Source organism: Schistocerca americana, chromosome X (assembly GCF_021461395.2).
Source record: "Schistocerca americana isolate TAMUIC-IGC-003095 chromosome X, iqSchAmer2.1, whole genome shotgun sequence".
NCBI classification, from domain to species: Eukaryota; Metazoa; Arthropoda; class Insecta; order Orthoptera; family Acrididae; genus Schistocerca; species Schistocerca americana.
This window is the reverse complement of record NC_060130.1, coordinates 791,014,824-791,034,522: the sequence shown is the minus strand read 5'-3', so window position 1 is coordinate 791,034,522 and position 19,699 is coordinate 791,014,824. Positions and strand designations below refer to the sequence as shown.

General features: G+C 45.6%; 1 protein-coding gene across 4 annotated transcripts in view; it reads left to right on the top strand.

Moving 5' to 3' along the window:
* LOC124556759 (homeobox protein extradenticle) overlaps window positions 1–19,699 on the top strand; it is a 359,145-nt gene that overhangs the window by 190,083 nt on the left and 149,363 nt on the right. For all 4 annotated transcript variants that reach the window (XR_006968682.1, XM_047130759.1, XM_047130760.1 and 1 more), the window contains exon 3: window positions 3,171–3,421. Coding sequence is in view for 3 of the 4 variants with exons in the window: in XM_047130759.1 (XP_046986715.1) it covers window positions 3,171–3,421 (251 nt within the window). In the remaining variant the exon portion in view is untranslated. The remainder of the gene's footprint in view (window positions 1–3,170; window positions 3,422–19,699) is intronic.

The following is a 19,699-nucleotide window of genomic DNA, read 5'->3' as shown; positions in this document are numbered from 1 at the left end:
GAAGAGATTCGTACACCTTCCTTGCTTGGAAATACTCATTACTGACACGGGTAGTAGAGAGGCAAGTGTGGTTTCGGTGCAGAATAAAATCAAAAGAGGAATAGAGAGCTGAAACTTGCACGTGCAGGATTTTAGGTGAGTACTTCTCCAAGTGATACCACAGGGTTATTACAGATATAGTGTACAGTGCACAGCCCTCATTGGGGAACTTGGAGGTGTACTGAAGGTCGTGACATAGAGATGCCGAGCCTCATCATCGCTCTGTATGTAATTTTCCTTATCAATCAAAACAAAAATAATTTCCCTAGTCTGATTTTAAACTATTTGTGTGTATTTTTCCGTAAAGCCTATGCTAACCAATCAAGATGTTAGACAAGATTTCTGCCTGTCTCGTAAACGGACGAAATTTTGAGGAACATCTCTAAAGCAATATTCATCACACGGCAGTTTGAACACGGCCTCGAACATCACTAGCGTCAAAACCTTCATGACCCCTACTGGGAAACAGTGCACATGTGACATTTTTTCACATAAAGCGTCTCTTATCTTCTGTGAACACTCAAAAATTTTACATGCATCGTTTATTACACCCTGCATAAAGATAAGTTAACAGTTGTGTCTAAAGAGAACGTTAGTCTGACTGCACAATTACGACAAAAGACACAAATTTTTAATAGAAACCTGTATGCATAATGACATACAAGAAAAGCGCATACAATTTTAAAGTTCCCTTTTCCAGAGATGAATGAAATGGCAAATGCATTGGCTAATAATTACTCTAAGGGAAAAAAATTGTCCGTTCAGGCCTTCTGCTTTTTCATAAAAGTTATATCGTCTTAACAGAGTTCGATGATTGTAACGAAACACTGTAATTCATCAATACTGTGGCAAAGATGAGGAAATAAAACTTAGATGGATCAGATTACAGCAAATGCTACGCCCCAGGGAGTATCGAGAAGCAGTGATTTCTCTGAAAGGTCATACATTGCCGTGTATGAAATGTAGCACTGACGTGCAGCTGTCACGCACCGATCTTCGACACTGGGAAAGAGCAGCATTTGTGTGGAGCGAATCCAAGGCTGATGATGATGATGATGATGATGATGATGATGATGATGATAAAGGAAAAGAAAATGAATATGGTATATTTTTACTTAACTAATCAAGCCATGTGTAACTGAATTTATTGATTTTTTTTTGGAACATTGTAAGTAGTTTGTATGGCATTTCCACAATGCGTTTCCTCGGCTCGTTGCTGCCACCTGTGTTCATATCTGGAAGGCACTGGCACTGGGGACTGGACCCGAACTTCGAATTTCACCAACTACTTATCGGAGGCTCTTCAGGGATAAAGGGATTGTGGGATAAAGGACCACTGGTCTCTAGACGCTCGTTACAGACCAATACGTAAATTAAGATTTATTCGTTTTGCTGCCTCAGGTGCCTTTGTTTCGATGAAAATTCTTCCACAACAGTGAAAATACCTTGAATACGCAATCACCAAAATGTACACCACAAACCGCATAATAATGAAAAGTACTATGATGTGGTTGACATCACTCCGGTAACAGCTCAGCATAATGTCAATGCGCCGCTCGTCAATTTCATTCCATGAACACGTACAGGAGGTGCATATCGGCCAACCCTTCATCAGTAAACTTCTCCATACTGCTATGTACTACTGTTAACTTTGCAACTAATCGTGCCGCAAAGACAAACTCGAGACAGAACCGATGAATGAATGTAATGAATATAAACTTGAGGATGAAGAGGAGAGTAGGCATTACTATTGCCAACATTAAGCACCGTTCGTGACTGGAACGAATTTGTCTCCGAACATGACACACCGTGCATACCAGTGACACCGCACGGTTGTGCAGACGTGTTTAGTGCAACACAGCTACGACAGCGAATGAGGATAAGAAATAAAACGAACTACAGTTATTCTGTAATAAGTTACCTCTGTTACACCAAAATACTCAGAAAGTATCCCTGAAGGAGTTCCGAAATTTTCATGCTAGCCATAGTGCGTATTCTTGGCAAACCTAAACAGTGAAATAAATGGGAAACTTAAAATAAAATCTGTATACTGTGTTTATAGCATTTTTATTACGCTTGTGTACATCTTGAAGTCACAGCTTCTGCATTAGGATTTTCTGTTCTAAGGGCCTTCAGAGCGCTAGAAACGTTTTTATTTTATTTGGGGGGGGGGGGCTATAGTGCATTCTTTATTGCCATTTGCGTAATTGTGATAGAATATATACAGTGTTTCAGAAACACTTTCACAAACTTCGGGGACAGGTTCCTTATACCAAAACAAGGAAAAAATGTGTAGTAAACGTGGGCTCTAAAATGCTTACTTTAAGAGCTATCAGCACTTGTTCGGTAGAAGAGATGTATTTCATATTAGCGAAGACGAACAAGTGCTAGTAGTTCTTAAAGTATACATTTTTATTTACTAGACCTTTTTCTTAGTCACGTGTAAAGAACCAAACATTTTCTCGAAGCCCTGGTTCCACACAATCGTCAAATAAAAGGTTCGCAAGTTCCATAATTCACATGGAATTAAATCGCGGGTTATTCCCAGCCATCTTCACCAATACATGTTAGACATAATCCTTTTTGTGACTATGATCGAGTAACAGTAGGAGAAATTAATTTTTTTTTTTTTCGAATGTAAACTATACGCAAACATACAAACTGATTTCATACAACGGTTAGTTAGATCTTATCAATCATTGCCAACTATTACTGTAGTTCTTATTCATCAAAATAATATATTAATTTTAAAAGTAATTACGAAGTTTTTAAATAAATGTAATTTTGCTCTGCCAAAGGGCCGTACAGCCACCGTCCGCAGCTCGTGGTCGTGCGGTAGCGTTCTCGCTCCCCGCGCCCGGGTTCCCGGGTTCGATTCCCGGCGGGGTCAGGGATTTTCTCTGCCTCGTGATGACTGGGTGTTGTGTGATGTCCTTATGTTAGTTAGGTTTAAGTAGTTATAGGGGACTGATGACCATAGATGTTAAGTCCCATAGTGCTCAGAGCCATTTGAGCCATTTGAACGTACAGCCACCCTCAATGTTTTAGGAATTTTCTAGGATTTTACAAAATCGAATAGAAAAGAAGGAATAGCTCGTTATTGAATGGAGGCGGTGGTTTGCGTGTTGCAGTGCTGAGCCTGCGGAACACGCAGGAGGAAGAGCCGCCGGACCCGCAGCTGATGCGGCTGGACAACATGCTGATCGCGGAGGGCGTGGCCGGCCCCGAGAAGGGCGGCGGTGCGGGGGCGGCGGCTAGTGCGTCGGCGGCGGCGTCGGGCGGGCCCGGCCAGCCGGACAACGCCATCGAGCACTCCGACTACCGCGCCAAGCTCGCGCAGATCCGCCAGATCTACCACCAAGAGCTCGAGAAGTACGAGCAGGTAAGACTGATGCCAGTTTGAAACAGGCTTCATTTGTGTGATATATTGTGAGGCTATTATCGTTCACAGTATAGGGAGAGTTTGAAAAATACTTTTACAAACGTTGTGGGCAGGTTCCTTACAGCAAAAACAAGATAAAAGCTCATATAAACATATGTCCGAAAATCCTTCGTTTTTGAGCTACTAACGAAAGTTTATAATTTCGGTGATACGAACTCATCAAAACATAAACTTATAATAAATGTTCGAAATGTCTTCCTCTTGCATCTAAACACACATGCACTCGTCGAATCATGAAATGTCGAAACTTCCTGGCAGATTAAAACCGGACGCCTTTCGTGGGCAAGTACTCTACCATCTGAGCTACCCAAGCACGACTCACGATCCATCCTCACAGCTCTGCTTCCAGCAGTACCTCGTCTCCTACCTTCCAAACTCGTAGGAGAGCTTCTGTGACGTTTGGAAGGTAGGAGACGAGGTACTGGCGGAAGTAGAGCTGTGAGGATCGGTCGTGAGTCATGCTTGGGTAGCTAAAATGGCAGAACCCTTGCACGCGAAAGGCGAAGGTCCCGAGTTCGAGTCTCGGCCCGGCACACAGTTTTAATCTGCAGGAAGTTTCATATCAGTGCACACTCCGCTGCAGAGTGAAAATTTCATTTATGAACTGTCGCTCCGTTTTACATACGCCGTGACGGTTTCGAGGGGTTTCACAGGCTTCCATGGTACGTCGATGAAGAGTTTGTGGGTCTGGGAGGTTTGCTGAGGGAACGCACAAGCCATGGGTTTCGTCCTCCTCTTCCTATTCATCTGTCATGGCATATGCCAGCCCTTGCCTCTCGAACACAGAGACTCAAATGAGTTGGATCTCCACAAAGTATAAAACACATGCTGCTTCTTATTTGCAGGGGCACATCTTCTACTAACTCTCTGAGGGTGATCTCAACAAAGTCCTCATAGAGAGCACCTGTAGGACGTGGTGGGAGAACGTATGGCGCTACCAGTCAGTAATCTAAAATTCCAGCCAACACATTAATCTTAAACTGATGCGGGTATCTAACCTGTACTGTAGCATGAGGATTGGGATCGGCCTGTAGGTGTTGGTTGTGGAAATTTGTTCTTCCATCTCATCCAATCGTTGCCTCGTCTGTAAACAGAACTGAAGCGACAAACAACGGATTGTCAGTTTGTACAACAAACCACCGGCAAAAGTTTTCCCGTAGTGGGTGATTAGCAGGCTTAAGGCCCTGCACGCGTTATACACTCCTGGAAATGGAAAAAAGAACACATTGACACCGGTGTGTCAGACCCACCATACTTGCTCCGGACACTGCGGGAGGGCTGTACAAGCAATGATCACACGCACGGCACAGCGGACACACCAGGAACCGCGGTGTTGGCCGTCGAATGGCGCTAGCTGCGCAGCATTTGTGCACCGCCGCCGTCAGTGTCAGCCAGTTTGCCGTGGCATACGGAGCTCCATCGCAGTCTTTAACACTGGTAGCATGCCGCGACAGCGTGGACGTGAACCGTATGTGCAGTTGACGGACTTTGAGCGAGGGCGTATATTGGGCATGCGGGAGGCCGGGTGGACGTACCGCCGAATTGCTCAACACGTGGGGCGTGAGGTCTCCACAGTACATCGATGTTGTCGCCAGTGGTCGGCGGAAGGTGCACGTGCCCGTCGACCTGGGACCGGACCGCAGCGACGCACGGATGCACACCAAGACCGTAGGATCCTACGCAGTGCCGTAGGGGACTGCACCGCCACTTCCCAGCAAATTAGGGACACTGTTGCTCCTGGGGTATCGGCGAGGACCATTCGCAACCGTCTCCATGAAGCTGGGCTACGGTCCCGCACACCGTTAGGCCGTCTTCCGCTCACGCCCCAACATCGTGCAGCCCGCCTCCAGTGGTGTCGCGACAGGCGTGAATGGAGGGACGAATGGAGACGTGTCGTCTTCAGCGATGAGAGTCGCTTCTGCCTTGGTGCCAATGATGGTCGTATGCGTGTTTGGCGCCGTGCAGGTGAGCGCCACAATCAGGACTGCATACGACCGAGGCACACAGGGCCAACACCCGGCATCATGGTGTGGGGAGCGATCTCCTACACTGGCCGTACACCACTGGTGATCGTCGAGGGGACACTGAATAGTGCACGGTACATCCAAACCGTCATCTAACCCATCGTTCTACCATTCCTAGACCGGCAAGGGAACTTGCTGTTCCAACAGGACAATGCACGTCCGCATGTATCCCGTGCCACCCAACGTGCTCTAGAAGGTGTAAGTCAACTACCCTGGCCAGCAAGGTCTCCGGATCTGTCCCCCATTGAGCATGTTTGGGACTGGATGAAGCGTCGTCTCACGCGGTCTGCACGTCCAGCACGAACGCTGGTCCAACTGAGGCGCCAGGTGGAAATGGCATGGCAAGCCGTTCCACAGGACTACATCCAGCATCTCTACGATCGTCTCCATGGGAGAATAGCAGCCTGCATTGCTGCGAAAGGTGGATATACACTGTACTAGTGCCGACATTGTGCATGCTCTGTTGCCTGTGTCTATGTGCCTGTGGTTCTGTCAGTGTGATCATGTGATGTACACTCCTGGAAATTGAAATAAGAACACCGTGAATTCATTGTCCCAGGAAGGGGAAACTTTATTGACACATTCCTGGGGTCAGATACATCACATGATCACACTGACAGAACCACAGGCACATAGACACAGGCAACAGAGCATGCACAATGTCGGCACTAGTACAGTGTATATCCACCTTTCGCAGCAATGCAGGCTGCTATTCTCCCATGGAGACGATCGTAGAGATGCTGGATGTAGTCCTGTGGAACGGCTTGCCATGCCATTTCCACCTGGCGCCTCAGTTGGACCAGCGTTCGTGCTGGACGTGCAGACCGCGTGAGACGACGCTTCATCCAGTCCCAAACATGCTCAGTGGGGGACAGATCCGGAGATCTTGCTGGCCAGGGTAGTTGACTTACACCTTCTAGAGCACGTTGGGTGGCACGGGATACATGCGGACGTGCATTGTCCTGTTGGAACAGCAGGTTCCCTTGCTGGTCTAGGAATGGTAGAACGATGGGTTCGATGACGGTTTGGATGTACCGTGCACTATTCAGTGTCCCCTCGACGATCACCAGTGGTGTACGGCCAGTGTAGGAGATCGCTCCCCACACCATGATGCTGGGTGTTGGCCCTGTGTGCCTCGGTCGTATGCAGTCCTGATTGTGGCGCTCACCTGCACGGCGCCAAACACGCATACGACCATCATTGGCACCAAGGCAGAAGCGACTCTCATCGCTGAAGACGACACGTCTCCATTCGTCCCTCCATTCACGCCTGTCGCGACACCACTGGAGGCGGGCTGCACGATGTTGGGGCGTGAGCGGAAGACGGCCTAACGGTGTGCGGGACCGTAGCCCAGCTTCATGGAGACGGTTGCGAATGGTCCTCGCCGATACCCCAGGAGCAACAGTGTCCCTAATTTGCTGGGAAGTGGCGGTGCGGTCCCCTACGGCACTGCGTAGGATCCTACGGTCTTGGCGTGCATCCGTGCGTCGCTGCGGTCCGGTCCCAGGTCGACGGGCACGTGCACCTTCCGCCGACCACTGGCGACAACATCGATGTACTGTGGAGACCTCACGCCCCACGTGTTGAGCAATTCGGCGGTACGTCCACCCGGCCTCCCGCATGCCCAATATACGCCCTCGCTCAAAGTCCGTCAACTGCACATACGGTTCACGTCCACGCTGTCGCGGCATGCTACCAGTGTTAAAGACTGCGATGGAGCTCCGTATGCCACGGCAAACTGGCTGACACTGACGGCGGCGGTGCACAAATGCTGCGCAGCTAGCGCCATTCGACGGCCAACACCTCGGTTCCTGGTGTGTCCGCTGTGCCGTGCGTGTGATCATTGCTTGTACAGCCCTCTCGCAGTGTCCGGAGCAAGTATGGTGGGTCTGACACACCGGTGTCAATGTGTTCTTTTTTCCATTTCCAGGAGTGTATCTGACCCCAGGAATGTGTCAATAAAGTTTCCCCTTCCTGGGACAATGAATTCACGGTGTTCTTATTTCAATTTTCAGGAGTGTAGTTTATACGGTTACACGAGTTGCTCCTGAAGTATCCTCCACGCTGAACTTGGAGATGACACATTCCAGGTCTACTAGTCTTGTGCTGATACCTGGCTCTTCTTCGACAGCCCGTATAAAGTGTTCTTGCTGGTCCCCCTCGATCCATTGTATGTGATGCTAGGGACCCTGTCTTGACAACGCGACGATGCACAGCAGCAAAGATTGGATGACTCTGCTATCTTCGGTGTGGAAATGTCGCGTGAGACAGGCGTGGAGCCTCGTGTCCGTTACCGTTCGCGCGGCCGTGTATAAAAATGATGTCCGCGTGCTCAAGAAATGGATATCCTGCCATGTTTTACGCGGAACATTTTCGTTAACTCACTGCCTTTAGTACATGTAAACAAGGGACACATTGAAGACAGACGAATTACGAATATAAACAAGTCTCCCAGGTAACGAAACGCCGTCTGGGGTACAATGAGTTAAACGGATGCATAGATAAGTGAAGTTGTTGAGTTGCACCTGGAAAGCCGTTGAACTTCAACTTTTATCAGTAACTAGAAAACGAAGGATTCCCTGACATTTGTTTATATGAACTTCTTTCTTGCTTTGGTGTAAGGATCCTGTACCAAAAGTTTGTAAGAGTGTTGTTGAAAAACCCTGTACAGTGAGTTTCAGGTAAGATGTTTTTTCTGTAAATACCAAGTAACTGGAAGGAATATTGTTTAGGTACGTTGAAGTAAGAAACGTTGTTCTTTCTGAAAAACGATGAATATACTTCATTTATATATTTTCCAGGGTGTGACAGCAACGAACTATACTTTTTAAATAAGTTTTCTTCTATCGTGTATATGAGCTATTCAAAGCAACTGTGTACAAATCAACTCAAATCAGGTTTTTATGAAATTTAGTTAGCAAGCTAGAAGCGTCTAGGATTTCCGCGGTTGAGGCAACATGTTGTACATATTTGGATATGTTCAGAGGAATGTTCTGGTGGCATGTTCATTTAAGTGAGGTGTTCAAACGAGTGCCCATTTTGCTGTGAGCACAGCCAATGCTTCCTCTAGACGAGTTGCGGACAAAAAGAAACATCATTGGCGTCACGGAACGACTATTCCTCGATGCGCTGCTGGAAGTCAACTGAGGCTGTAGATTTTCTTGTGTTTTTGTACGTTCCGTCCTGCCTTCCTGCCTTGTATACGGCAGTGCTAGAATACCTTCTACAGTCTAACAGAACAGGACTACAAAAAGCACATCGAGGAAGTTTGTAGCTCCATGACGCCAGCAACATTACATCTCGTACGCAGGTCGTTTAGAAGGCGTGTTGATCATGCATTCGGGAAATTGGGTACTTGTCTGACCACATCACTTAAATGAACATCCTGCCATCACAACATCCTCACACAATTTCGTACACAACCATTTTACGTACAGCATATGCGTCCACCCTAAAACTTTGAACGTTTCTCACTAACTAGAATGTACAGAAATTTGATTTAAATTGATTTGTACACAGTTGGTTTAAATATATCAGCCATCAAACAGAAGAAAATGATGTTCCATTTGAACAATTGCAACTCGTTGCTGTAACTCTCTGGAAAATAAATGAAGTACGTTCATAACTCCGCAGAAACAGTGACGTTCCTCACGCTTACCTATTTCTATAAATATTCCTTTCACTAATTATTTTTTATTTTACAGAGATGCACCTCACCTGAAACACTTAGTATATAAATGAATTAATGGCTACCGTCAGAAGCTCAACGAGGCTGTTCGCGGATGATACTTTTGTGCACGAAGAAATCGAAACGCTAGAAAATTGTAGCGAAATTCAGTAAGACCTGCAGAGTGTCGACGCTTAGTTCAAAGCATGGTAGTTTACTTTAAACAAAACAAATTTAAGACTCTTAGCGGCATTACACTCGGAAATCTCTCCTAGACCGTGGTTTGACTGTATGAAGCGCCGGCCATGGTGGCCGAGCGGTTCTAGGCGCTTCAGCCCGGAACCGCGCGACTGCTACGGTCGCAAGTTCGAATCCTGCCACGGGCATGGATGTGTGTGACGTCCTTAGGTTAGTTAGGTTTAAGAAGTTCTGAGTTCTAGGGGACTGATGACCTCAGATGTTAAGTCCCATAGTGCTCAGAGCCATTGACTGTATGAAGCTAAGTGAACATCATGTGACGTTCCTCATTCTTACGAGTCCGTAACACGTACGCTACTCTGCGTGTTTACATAGAACAAAAATTCTAGTATCTATAAGGTGTGACCATGTTCAAACTGACGAGACCGATCTGAAGCACTGTCATGCTCAAAGTACAAGGACGCGTAAGAAGTACTGCACAGGAAATTGGTTGCAAGGGATTTCTCCCTCCTAGTGTTACCTCCTTAATCTACAGATTCGATATGAATAAGTGCAATTTGATAGCGACAATATTCCTGAATGCATTACCTGTTCCCACCTCTCGCCATATGAGGGTACGCCCAACACTGTCGAACATGATCATTTTAGTTCAAAAATGGTTCAAATGGCTCTGAGCACTATGGGACTTAACATCTGAGGTCATCAGTCCCCTAGACTTAGAACTACTTAAACCTAACTAACCTAAGGACATCACACACATCCATGCCCGAGGCAGGATTCGAACCTGCGACCGTAGCAGCAGCGCGGTTCCGGACTGAAGCGCCTAGAACCGCTCTGCCACATCGGCCGGCGATCATTTTGGCGGTCCAGCTGTTATGGTTTGGGAAGGCGTAACGTTGCATGGACGTACTGATCTCCAAATCTCTGAACATAGAAAATTCACCGGTCAATGTTGTTTTGACGCTGTACTCCTTCTCCATGTGCGTCCTTTCAAGAGTGCATTCGACTCTGACTTCATTTTTGTTGATGACAGTGCACGGCCGCGTCGAACAGCGCAGGTGGAGCAGCTCTTGGAACGATAGGATATTCGGCGAATGGACTGTCCCTTAACTTAAAATCCCATCGATCACATGTGGGGGACGCACTGAGGAGAAGTGTTCCAACATTTCCACATGCGCCAATGTCCATCCAGCAGTTGACAACCGCGCTGGTTGGGGAGTGGAATGCCCTACCACAAGAACCCCTTATCAGCCTTGTGGCCAGGATGGAAGCAGGTAGACCATGCATTGCCGACCGTGGTCTTCACACAGCCCGTTACGAACCACGTCCTGCTTTTTGTAGTACTCAGGCGACTATCATGTATTACGGTGACTTCAGTGTAATCGTAATAACTGTCTTCGAATAAAAGTGTCATTTCTGTTCGTCTTGTAGCGTATTTCCTTTAGTTACTTTCTGTTAGAGTTCTTTCTATGGTCTAAGTTTCATAGAGTCATATCGCTTGGCAGTGACACATCATACGAAAGTTACTTTCGTCCTTAAGGTCTGCATAACGGTTTATTTATTCTGTCAGTTTCCTGTTAAACAGTATTTGTGTTAGGCCTGTATAATGATAACTATTTCTGGCTGTATGGTGGATGTTGGCTAACCACAAAATTTATTAAAAATTGAAACGTGTTTCGCATAAATAGGCGTTACTACCCATTATTGGTTGATTACACAGTTGCCCAATCAATCACTTGAAGCAGTCATATCAATCAATTATCTGGAAGTATGTGTACGGAGCGATTTGAAGTGTAACGACCACATAAAACTAATCGCAGTGAAGGCATATGCCAAACTGATTGTTTGGAAAAGTCTTTGGGAAATTTATTCCACCCACAAAGGAGGGAGGGAGCTTACAAACGCCCGTTAGGCCGATACTCGAATACGCTGAGGTGACAAATCATGGAATAGCGATGTGCACATTTACAGATGGCTGTAGTGTCACGTACATAAGGTATAAAAGGGAAGTGCATTGGCGGAGTTGTAGTTTGCACTCAGGTGATTCATGTGATTATGGTCGCACGACTGGTGTTAACAGACTTTAAATGCAGAATGGCAGTTCAGGTAGACGCAGCGGCATTCCATTTCGGAAATAGTTAGGGAATTCAATGTTCCGAGATCCACAGTGCGAAGAGTGTGACAATAACACCAAAGTTCAAGCATTACCTGTTACCACGAACGACGTCCTTCACTTAACGACCGAGAGCAACTGCGTTTGTGCATAGTTGTCAGTGCTAACAGACAAGCAACACCGGGTGAAATAACCGCAGAAATCAATGTGGGACACACGACGGACGTATCCGCTGGGACAGTGCAGCGAAATGTGGCATTAATGGGCTATGGCAACAGACGACCGACGCGGATGCCTTTGCAAACAGCACGACATCACCTGCAGCGCCTCTCCTGGGCTCATGACCATTTCGGTTGGACACTAGACGACTGGAAAACCGTGATCTGGTCAGATGAGTCACGATTTCAGTTGGTAAGAGCTGATGGTAGGGTTTGAGTGTGGTGCAGACCCCACGAAGCTATGGACCCAAGTTGTCGAGAAGGCACTGTGCAAGCTGATGGTGGCTCCATACTGGTGTGGGCTGTGTTTACGTGGAATGTACTGTGTCCGCTGGTCCAACTGAACCGATCGTTGACTGGAAATGGTTATGACTGGCTACTTAGAGACCATTTGCAGCCATCGTGGACTTCATGTTCCCAAACACACGATAGAAATTTTATGGATGACAATGCGCTATGGCACTGGGCCACAATTGTTCGCGATTGGTTTGAAAAACGATCTGGACAATTCGAGCAAATGGCTTGGCCACCCAGATCGGCCGACATGAATCCCATCGAAAATATATGGGACATAGAAGGGTCAGTTAGTCCACAAAATCCTGTACCGGCATCACTTACGGACGGGAATAGAGGCGGCGTAGCTCAATATTTCTGCGGGGGACGTCCAGCGACATGTTGAGTCCATGAGTCGTCGAGTTGCTGCAAAAGGAAGTGCGACACAATATTAGGTGGTACCCCACGACTTTTGTTACCTCAGTGTATTAGTCGTCAGTTTGGGACTCGTTATGAAGCGCGATGCTCTAATTTGGATGTTCTCTTTTTCATCTTGTAAAGTTCATTTAGTAAGCACGAGAGCGTCATGGAAGTGGTCAGCCAACTCCAGTGGCAGACGCTATAAGAGAAGCTTTGTGCATGACGATGTAATTTACTGTTAAAAATTCCAAGATCGTACGGTCCTAGAAGAGTCAGTCAATATACGTATATAACAGGAAAAGTCCCGGAAGACAAACTTAGAGCGCTTCCAGCTCACACAGCAGCTTGTCAACAGTCGTTCTTCCCGCAGACCATTTGGAACTGGAACACGAAAGCGGAGAAGTAACTGTCGTACACAAATTACTCTCTACCACGCACCATAAGGTGGCTTTCGAAGTATAGCTAACTGTAGATGAAGAACATTGATTAAATAGCAGTCACACTCGGATTACTATAATCGATGTCGATTACTGTCATTACTTCCATTCAAACCAGTGGATCAGTTAGGATTACGCTCAATGCGGTCGCAGTTGCTCAGTCAGCACCTGTTTCCCACATTTTCTACGAGACTGTTTGTAAGTGCTGTGGCAATATTGTCCCATGCCTCCTCAATGCAATTTTTAGATCGAAATGCTGGAATACTCTGAGCAACACACATCCAGAGATATTCCCGCGTATGTACTGAGGGGTTTAGATCCGGGGAATTGCTGGCCATTCAATTCCAAGTGTATCAACAGTGTGCGTAGTTTTGAGAGGAGAATGAAGTCAGAAGAGCTTGCGCCACGAACAGTTCAAGCATATTCCACCTCTGTCTCCACCGAGTGAGGTGGTGCAGTCGTAACACTCTGGACTCGTATTCTGGAGGACGGCGGTTCTAATTCCAGCAGGTTTTCTGTGGTTCGCTAACAGCTTAGGGCAAATACACGAATGGTTCCTTTGAAAAGGACCCGGCTGATTTCCTTCCTCAACTCGCGCTTGTTCTCCGTCTATAATAACCTTGTGGCCAACGGGGAGCTAAACCCTTATCTTCTTTCCTTTATTCGTCTCGGGCCAAGCTCGGTCTTTCATGCTGTAGTACTTTTGTATTGATCATGATACCTCCCCAGTTCAAGAGTCCATTTCCACCATTTCTGTTTTGGGCAGGGCAATATGTTTCTTGTGATCCCCTCACCGACTGTTGTTCAAAGTTATCCGTTACATTCTACATCTACATGACTACTCTGCAATTCGCATTTAAGTGCTTGGCAGAGGGTTCATCGAACCACAATCATACTATCTCTCTACCATTCCACTCCCGAACAGCGCGCGGGAAAAACGAACACCTAAACCTTTCTGTTCGAGCTCTGATTTCTCTTATTTTATTTTGATGATCATTCCTACCTATGTAGGTTGGGCTCAACAAAATATTTTCACATTCGGAAGAGAAAGTTGGTGACTGAAATTTCGTAAATAGATCTCGCCGCGACGAAAAACTTCTTTGCTTTAATGACTTCCATCCCAACTCGCGTATCATATCTGTCACACTCTCTCCCCTATTACGTGATAATACAAAACGAGCTGCCCTTTTTTGCACCCTTTCGATGTCCTCCGTCAATCCCACCTGGTAAGGATCCCACACCACGCAGCAATATTCTAACAGAGGACGAACGAGTGTAGTGTAAGCTGTCTCTTTAGTGGACTTGTTGCATCTTCAAAGTGTCCTGACAATGAAACGCAACCTTTGGCTCGCTTTCCCCACAATATTACCTATGTGGTCTTTCCAACTGAAGTTGTTCGTAATTTTAACACCCAGGTACTTAGTTGAATAGACAGCCTCGAGAATTGTACTATTTATCGAGTAATCGAATTCCAACGGATTTCTTTTGGAACTCACGTGGATCACCTCACACTTTTCGTTACTTAGCGTCAACTGCCACCTGCCACACCATACAGCAATCTTTTCTAAATCGCTTAGCAACTGATACTGGTCTTCGGATGACCTTACTAGACGGTAAATTACGGCATCATCTGCGAACAACCTAAGAGATCTGCTCAGATTGTCACCCAGGTCATTTATATAGATCAGGAACAGCAGAGGTCCCAGGATGCTTCCCTGGGGAACACATGATATCACTTCAGTTTTACTCGATGATTTGCCGTCTATTACTACGAACTGCGACCTTCCTGACAGGAAATCACGAATCCAGCCGCACAACTGAGACGATACCCCATAGGCCCGCAGCTTGATTAGAAGTCGCTTGTGAGGAACGGTGTCAAAAGCTTTCCGGAAATCCAGAAATAAGGAATCAACCTGAGATCCCTGTGGATAGCAGCCATTGCTTCGTTCGAATAAAGAGCTAGCTGCGTTGCACAAGAACGATGTTTTCTGAAACCAAGCTGATTACGTATCAATAGATCGTTCCCTTCTAGGTGATTCATAATGTTTGAATACAGTATATGCTCCAAAACCCTACTGTAAACCGACGTCAGTGATACAGGTCTGTAGTTCGATGGAATACTCCTACTACCCTTCTTAAACACTGGTGCGACCTGCGCAATTTTCCAATCTGTAGGTACAGATCTATCGGTGAGCGAGCGGTTGTATATGATTGCTAACTAGGGAGCTATTGTATCAGCGTAATCTGAAAGGAACCTAATCGGTATACAATCTGGACCTGAAGACTTGCCCGTATCAAGCGATTTGAGTTGCTTCGCAACCCCTAAGGTATCTACTTCTAAGAAACTCATGCTAGCAGCTGTTCGTGTTTCAAATTTTGGAATATTCCATTCGTCTTCCCTGGTGAAGGAATTTCGGAAAACTGCGTTCAATAACTCCGCTTTAGCGGCACAGTCGTCGGTAACAGTACCATCGGCACTGTGCAGCGAAGGTATTGACTGCGTCTTGCCGCTTGTGTACTTTACATACGACCAGAATTTCTTCGGATTTTCTACCAAATTTCGAGACAATGTTTCGTTGTGGAACCTATTAAAGGCATCTCACATTGAAGTCTGTGCCAAATTTCGCGCGTCTGTAAATTTTAGCCAATCTTCGGGATTTCGCGTTCTTCTGAACTTCGCATGCTTTTTCCGTTGCATCTGCAGCAGCGTTCGGACCTGTTTTGTGTACCATGGGGGATCAGTTCCATCTCTTACCAATTTATGAGGTATGAATCTCTCAATTGCTGTTGCTACTATATCTTTGAATTTGAGCCACATCTCGTCTACGTTTGCATAGTTAGTTCGGAAGGAATGGAGATTGTCTCTTAGGAAGGCTTGTAGTGACATTTTATCCGCTTTTTTAAATACAATTATTTTGCGTTTGTTTCTGGTGGATTTTGGAGAAACGGTATTTAGCCTAGCTACAACGACCTTGTGATCACTAATCCCTGTATCAATCATGATGCTCTCTATTAGCTCTGGACTGTTTGTGGCTAAGAGGTCAAGTGTGTTTTCGCAGCCATTTACAATTCGCGTGGGTTCGTGGACTAACTGCTCGAAATAATTTTCGGAGAAAGCATTTAGGACAATCTCGGAAGATGTTTTCTGCCTACCACCGGTTTTGAACAAGTATTTTTGCCAACATATCGAGGGAAGGTTGAAGTCCCGGGGATCATTGGCGCTAATGGATTGCAAGCTTGCAGTTACACCCATTCGTTGTGGAACGATCCTGGTGGGCTGAGGGAAACGTGGGACCCCAAGCACTATCAAGGACAAAAGCAATTTGTGCAAGGGGGTAGTGGACTTTTCCCTTTACGCCAACTAGACTGTTTAGCGGCCTTGCCTGCCTACACAGCTTCCACTACCGTCTTGATGCTGTTTTCATTGCGGTTACGATAACACGGCGGTACTGATAATGCTCTCAAGTCTAGAAACAGTTACTCTACAACTAAAGCTACTTGGATAAGGCCATATAGCTATTCTCCAACAGGGCTATTTTCCGTACACAGCAACAGTGCCGGCCGGGGTGGCCGAGCGGTTCTAGGCGCTTCAGTCTGGAACCGCGCGACCGTTACGGTCGCAGGTTCGAATCCTGCCTCGGGCATGGATGTGTGTGATGTCCTTAGGTTAGTTAGGTTTAAGTAGTTCTAAGTTCTAGGGGACTGATGACCTCAGTAGTTAAGTCCCATAGTGCTCAGAGCCATTTGAACCACTTGAACAGCAACAGTGCATCAAAACAATCGCTTTCACCTTTGAAAGGCTCCTGGATCGTGATCAGTAGAGAAATCGCAGCAGAATTTTCGCGACAAGTTTGCTCAGATGGCGCTTTTGCCCTGTTAGGGATATCGCTGTTCATCATTTTCCCCATTCACTCACAAGCAGAGTTTTCCTGTGGAGATCTGATGGTCAAATATTTGAGAGTATCAGAAAATAACAGATTGGAGTTGGACACAAACCTGACGAGTGTGATCACTTTCCAACTATTCTGGTGAACAAAATTCTGCAACGGAAAAGCAAAATCAAGGGAATTTTAAGCTTATTAATGAGGTTAACTCGTGATTCTTGTTTCCTTACGGTATTGGAAGATTGCTTGCGGTATGGTAATGTTCTGTGTAGTGTCTCCCAAGTTAATTTCGGGTCTCATTGCACCGGTTGAGCGTAAAGTCTTTGCCTGGTTACAAAAAATTGTTTCTAAGGAACTGCAAAGTTCGTTACATGTGGTAGCTTATCTCATACAATTTTTCATGTGCACTTCCACATATGCTCAATTTGTTGTCGTTAGAACGTATAGTCTGTACTGAATTTCTCTACATGTCTTTGCCAATATGTCTTCGTCACCACCTCTGCAGTATCTCGTATCCGTGTCGTTAAGTTTGCACATCAGGAACTGGTGTAGTGAACACTTCATACTTACCGTAACCTCACAAAAAATGAGGGGCTATGTCTGATGAACGTGGTGAATATAATATTGGATCGTTTCTGCCACTCAATCTGTTTTGAAAGATTTCATCCAAGAACTGGCGTAAAAATAACCGCCAGAGTGGCAGTGGACCTTCGCGTGGAAACACTATCATTGTTGAAATTCCTGCAACTGGGAAATCAGATGCTGTCAGAGCACTTGAAGTGTATCCATAAAAACTTCATGAGTTATCTTTGAGACATGCCTTAGAAATAAATTATTGCTGTCATGCAAAGACCTCCGCATACCCAGTGTTTCACGGCTGCAATTGGCCCATAACGTTTTCTTATGTGATGAGATGCCAGTCGAGTTGATAGATGGAAACAGCATACTTCTCTTTCAGTAAGGTTTTATTTGAACTGTCATTTAGTGGAATGCTCATATAATTTATCCAGATTCTTCGTTAATTCATTTTAAAACTTCTTTAAGTTTATACTCTGGTACTAAAATGGAAGAACATCTCGATACTGAAACTTCTGTCCATAAAGGTAAGGAACGTCTGTCACACACAGAATTGGTAGGAATGCAGTCTTGTGGCAAGACACTAATGAGAACACACAACTACCCTTCTTTTCTCCCAGGTGTACTTCACATCGGCCCTCGGTAAGCACACTAATTAGGACTTAATTTATTACCAGGGAATGCTTTGAGAAACTGTAGTAGTTCATCAGGCCACGCTGAGAAAAAGTTGGGGGTTTGGTAGGAATTTGAAATGTATGAAGAGAAATAGATTTCTTACAGCTCTCAATAGGCGACCGCCCTCCACAAAAAGAATATATTAGGGGAATATCCAGTTGTAGTGAAAGTAGACAATGCTCTGAATTTTGTAGTAGTAGTAGTGGTAGTAGTAGTAGTGTCGGATGTTTACAATATAACGAAAAAAAAACCTAGTCAGAAAAGTAGCAGCTTTCATTTTTATCTTTGACGCCTAACATTGTCTGAATATATTAAAAGCGCGATTTATCTGTTTCAAGGTATGATCCTATTTCCCGAATCCTACTAGAACTATCATACGTTTAGATACACAGCAATTGCATGTAGAGACAGAGCAACCGATGAAGAATGTAAATCAGTCAGTCCAGGGATGCAGTTTTTCACTAATTTTTCTGGCGAGTTACTGAAGACCTCATCCTCAGAGAGAACATATATCTACTGATCAGAGGGTAACGTATCCACCTCGGCATTGCAAACGGGCCGATATCTCAGTGCAAAACTGGTAATGACTTGTACTCCAGTGACCACTTACAATATGGGATTGACTTTGTCTACCTGAAAGAAGTACCGAGGGAGAGGCCGCAGTGGCAAGACACTGAACTCTTATTTGGTAGGACGGCAATTCAAATATCCGTCCGATCATCCGAATGTAGGTATTTCGTAGTTCTCCTAAATCGCTTAAGGCAAATGCTGGAATGGTTCCTTTAAAAAGGACACAGCCGATTTCCTTCCCCACAGTCCATGATCCCTCCGAATCTGAGCTTGTGCTCCACCACTAATTACCTCGTCAGCGACAGGACGACAAATACTAATCTTCCCTCTTATCCTGTGATGAGAACGCCTAGACGAATGTTTGTCAGGGACAACTGGATTCTTTGAATGACCCAGCTGCATTTGATCAGAGACGGTGTCCAGAAGATGACGAAACGACTGGCAACGTAATCCAGCAAGTCACTGAAGCATCTGTCTCAAGACAGTAGGGTTAGCGTATCAGAAAGCTTGTCCATGTGGAGTAGGGAATGCTACGCGGAAGGAAGACAGCCGTGCGGGTCCGCCGAAGTTTAAATGTAGCTGATGAGCAGAAAATACGACAGAATTTCACATTGTAAGAGCTTGTCATTAGAGAAAACCCCAAGAAACTATCTTGTAAATAATTCTTGACTTTCTTAAACCGTTCCAAACCAACTACCCAAATCTGGGCGTCAGTTTGGAGGATTTCTGCGAAGGGCAGTGTACCTCCTTTTAAGGCGCAACTGACGAACGTTGCCTTAGGGCAACTTCACACGAGCCGACCGGGCATTGCTTCTCTGCAGAGTACCCAGTCTTCACACGGCGAAGAGAAGCGGCTCCTTTGTCGCCACGCCGCGCCACCGTGTTCCGCCTCCGTCATGGAAACTGCCTCTCTTTTACTTCTCTTAAGGGGCTCCGGAACGCCCTATACTTGCAATGTTAAAATAACGCTTATAAATTACATCTTTCCTCACAAAGTATTTGAGGTAGGAAGTTGAACTTTTTACAGATTATTTATTGGAATATGGGCTACAACTTAACACAGGGATTTTACAAAATTTTAGTTCAGTTATTAAAGATGATTTTTTTTTCAATTGTAATGAAAATTCACAACATTTTTTTGCAATTTTTTATTTATATATTCA